This window comes from Austrofundulus limnaeus, unplaced genomic scaffold (genome assembly GCF_001266775.1).
Source record: "Austrofundulus limnaeus strain Quisiro unplaced genomic scaffold, Austrofundulus_limnaeus-1.0 Scaffold2008, whole genome shotgun sequence".
NCBI classification, from domain to species: domain Eukaryota; kingdom Metazoa; phylum Chordata; class Actinopteri; order Cyprinodontiformes; family Rivulidae; genus Austrofundulus; species Austrofundulus limnaeus.
Genome location: NW_013954410.1, coordinates 10,434 through 14,329, shown reverse-complemented (window position 1 = coordinate 14,329; position 3,896 = coordinate 10,434). Strand labels below are relative to the sequence as shown.

The following is a 3,896-nucleotide window of genomic DNA, read 5'->3' as shown; positions in this document are numbered from 1 at the left end:
CATTGGTGAATGGCACAAATTCTCCTAAATCACTCGTACGCACAATTTAAGAACAAATCTGTGCGTACCAACGGTTCTTGCATGAGGCCCAATGTACCAAATGTAGAAAGGTTGGGACAGGGTCAGTTGTCCCATTTTGTTCTGATGTAGGAACTGCTCACCTGTCTCACAATGATCTTCATTTCTACATTTGATATGTTTATAATGTTCTACTGTGAATAAAACACAAATTTGAGATTCACAAATCCTAACACTTTGTCTTTTTCCTTCACATTACACACAATGTTCAAGTTGTATAGTTGTATATATAAATGAACACAGACAGAGGCCTGTCGTCTCCCACCTCCATCTTCCAGTGGCTCAGCCATTCTTCTTTCTGCCTCCTGCTGATGTAGTAGGGATCTCCAGCCTGGAAGGTCACTCTGGGGACCGGCCTCCTCCGGAGCCTCCCAGTCTCTCCCTGAACACACAAACAAACCAGTGTCACAGCCACAGCTTCATGCAGCATAAAACCAGCCACAGCTACTGGTTTGCTCACCTCTCTGGGAGAATCACAGTTTCTGTCAGAGTCTGGCTCATCTGCAGGTTCAGAAAGGTCAAAGGAAATGGGTCATTTGTGCACATTTAACACGAGATTTAATGAGGAAACAAAGTCTCCATCCACAATATTTGAATATTCAAAATGCTTCCAAACCCAGCAATCTGGGAGTGGTTTAAATTATAAATTTAGATAAATAACTCATTTTTCATAATGCTCATTATGACTTCCAACTTGACATAAGCATGTTCAATCAATAAACAACCAATTCTTACCCTTATTTTTCTCAGTTTGCTCAGTTTTCTGGCGCCTACGCTTCCTGCGAGCGGAGGGGGAGGGCTCAGGCTCCTCAGGTGGAGTTGGGGGGGCGTTTGYACAGGGGTCAGAGGTCACCATCTCCTGAGAAGCAAACAGAGCAAAGTCTAGGTCTGAAAACACCTGTCTAGACTACTCAGAGGGCAGCAAACACACACAGACACACACACACACACACACACACACACACACACATGTATGTGCTTTTTACGCTGACAGGAAACACATGCGGGCTGAAGCTACAGCTACCTGCACATTCCTGGTGTGAGCTTATTAATGCAACACTGAGCAGGTGTTGCACAGACTCACACACAGTTAATCAGGGGGACAGCATCATCAACAGTGTTACTGATTATAAACACAGATTAAAGCATCATAACTGATCAGAACATCTAATCATAACAAACTGATATTAGAGGAGCTCAGAGTTTGGTGAATGGTTTAGGAAGGAAGCTGTTTTTAATAAAAGGACCATCATCAGTGCTGCTAAAAACAACTGTCTGCTTTCTGCTGCTAACAGGTGTTYATAGGKGGGTATTTAGAAAGTGAAGGGGTAACTGGAGTAAAACCAGCTCGTGTGAACAAGCTCTGAAAAAAAGGAGGCCTGGTAAAGGCTGATTACAAAAAAAGTGCTGAAAAGGCCTGAGGAAAGGCTTCAGCCCACTTTTTACACACCTACACAGTGTCCAAAAGCTCCAACACAAAGCTGAAAACATTCATGTTTGCTGCGTGGTGTTTCAGCTAGGTTTAATCTTTGTAAATGTAGCTGGGCACTTCCTTTCCTCTGCTTCAGCTGTAAAAGTTAAAGCAGGACGCAGCACTAAAAGCCTGCTGGGGTTGAAGTGTCCAGTCTGCTTCTGGATGACAGAACAACCAGGAAGTTTCATTCTTACTGACAGTAAACTGTTCAGAGCTCTGCTGATTATACTGACTGTTTAAAGGAAAATAAATAAAGGCATTGCTTGAAGAAATTATCATCCAACGCCTTTCATCTCAAAGTTTTAGACTGAGAATGGGGTAAAAACTGTAGCTGTTTTTATCAGTTTTATAAGATATCTCACTCAGTGATGAGGATGACTCAGATATTTCTGCATCAAATGTAAGCCTAGTATCTGGTAAATACACTAAGATGAAGACATTTTTGTGTTGCTTAAAGTCAGTTAGTTGTAGTGGCCATCTTGCTACAGGTTGACGCCAAAGCTGTACAACAAATACTTCCTGAGTTTCATAAAAACCTGTTCAGTGGTTCTGAAGATATTTTAGTTACACACACATGAACACATGAACACATGAACACATGAACACATGAACACATGAACACATGAACACATGAACACATGAACACAAACACAGGTAAAACACTATCATCCACCTTCACCTTTTGGCAGCAGCTGATATAAATGTTACATTAACTTGTTAAAAACACTTCAGCTGCTTTGGTTAAGGCAACAACTTGATAAAATACATGAAAAAATAATGATTATTTAGCACGTAACACAAAAACATAAACTAGTAAAAATAAAAAAGTAATTTACCCAGCTTTGTTCAGTGGCTGAAACTTGCTATGTAATCAAGCATGTGCTTTGTAAAAATACACTTAATTAGCTGAGAACTTAAACAATATGCACAAAACAAAGACGTGATGAGTAACACAAATAAGTGATCTGCATATATTTTACCAACACGTGGCCTAGATATACATTTAAAATGTTTTTAAAGCTGCATTAAGCAATTTAAGACTAACACAGCTAAGTTTGAAGCAAACAACTGACTACTTACACATTCAGCAGAAACAGAGGAACTGCAGTCGTTTTGGCCACATGTTGAACGTAAACTCAGTTCAGCTCTGGCTCGGTCCACACAACTCTTCACAAAARTATCTTTGGACTGCTATGAGATCGACCATCTTCAGTTACTTCGTCTTTCTGCCCTTTTATCATTTTGTTTTCAGCACCAAACAGAAAGTGTGCAGCCAGAAGGACTGAGCTGGCTGCACACTTTATTCTTTGCAGGAGCAGGTGCATTGGTTGGGTTTCACTGTGGGCTGGTAACCTCAGTGTGTGACCCGAACGAGGCTACGAACTCAGGTTTGGTTACATCTCTCCGACAGTCGTTTGATTCAACAAAACTACACAACGGATATTGCTTAATGCAGCTTTTAAATAGAAACGTTGAAACAAAAAGGATTGGCCACAAAGACGCTGTGGTCCATCTGACTGTTAAACACATGGAGGACAGATTTTCATTTAGTTACAACACACACAAACAGAAAGGACCTAAACCACTTCAAACTGTTTGTTGTTGAAGGGGTCTGGGCAAAGAACAGGAAGTAGCAAACAATAAAACAATAGAGCACTAAAAATAATATATTAAGCAGTAACACCAGCCTACCTTGGAAAATAACTCCATTGTGTCATGAATTATAGATCTACAACTGTTGTAAAAACAACAGGYTGTTTCAATAAAAAACACAAGTTGTTCCATCATTACTGTGAAGAATAAAAATAAGAGTTCAGAGGCGTCTGCTCAGGTACTACTAATTATAACTCATCAACAAAAGTAAAAATTAAATAATGTTTTTAATTGTGTCTTTGTCTCTTCGGTTTGACTCGTCTCCTTCACAAGAATCAAACAGCAACAAGTAAACTAACACTGAGGTACTTTGAAGAGTAGGGCTTTAAGAAAATACACTGAAATATCATAATTCATTTCCTGATACTATATTGATTTTTAATTAAAGCCTAATGGATGGTTGTTGTAAGAAGAAATGTGAAAAACAAACACAGTCTGCCCCGTTGTTCAGTGCTCTTCAGATTACAGACATTAGAATATAATCCATGGTGTGCTCTTCAGATTACAGACTTTAGAATATAATCCATGGTGTGCTCTTCAGATTACAGACTTTAGAATATAATCCATGGTGTGCTCTTCAGATTACAGACTTTAGAATATAATCCATGGTGTGCTCTTCAGATTACAGATTTTGTAATATAATCCATGGTGTGCTCTTCAGATTACAGATTTTGTAATATAATCCATGGTG

General features: G+C 39.4%; 1 protein-coding gene across 1 annotated transcript; it reads right to left on the bottom strand.

Annotated features, from left to right (window-relative positions):
* Positions 1-71: 71 nt before the first annotated feature.
* Positions 72-937, bottom strand: LOC106536858 (DNA (cytosine-5)-methyltransferase 3A; the record flags this gene model as incomplete). Its single annotated transcript, XM_014034199.1, is given in 3 exon segments — positions 72-460; positions 539-579; positions 814-937. Coding segments are annotated over 3 exon segments (339 nt in total), but the record flags the coding sequence as incomplete, so codon positions are not given.
* Between the last annotated feature and the right edge of the window lie 2,959 nt (positions 938-3,896).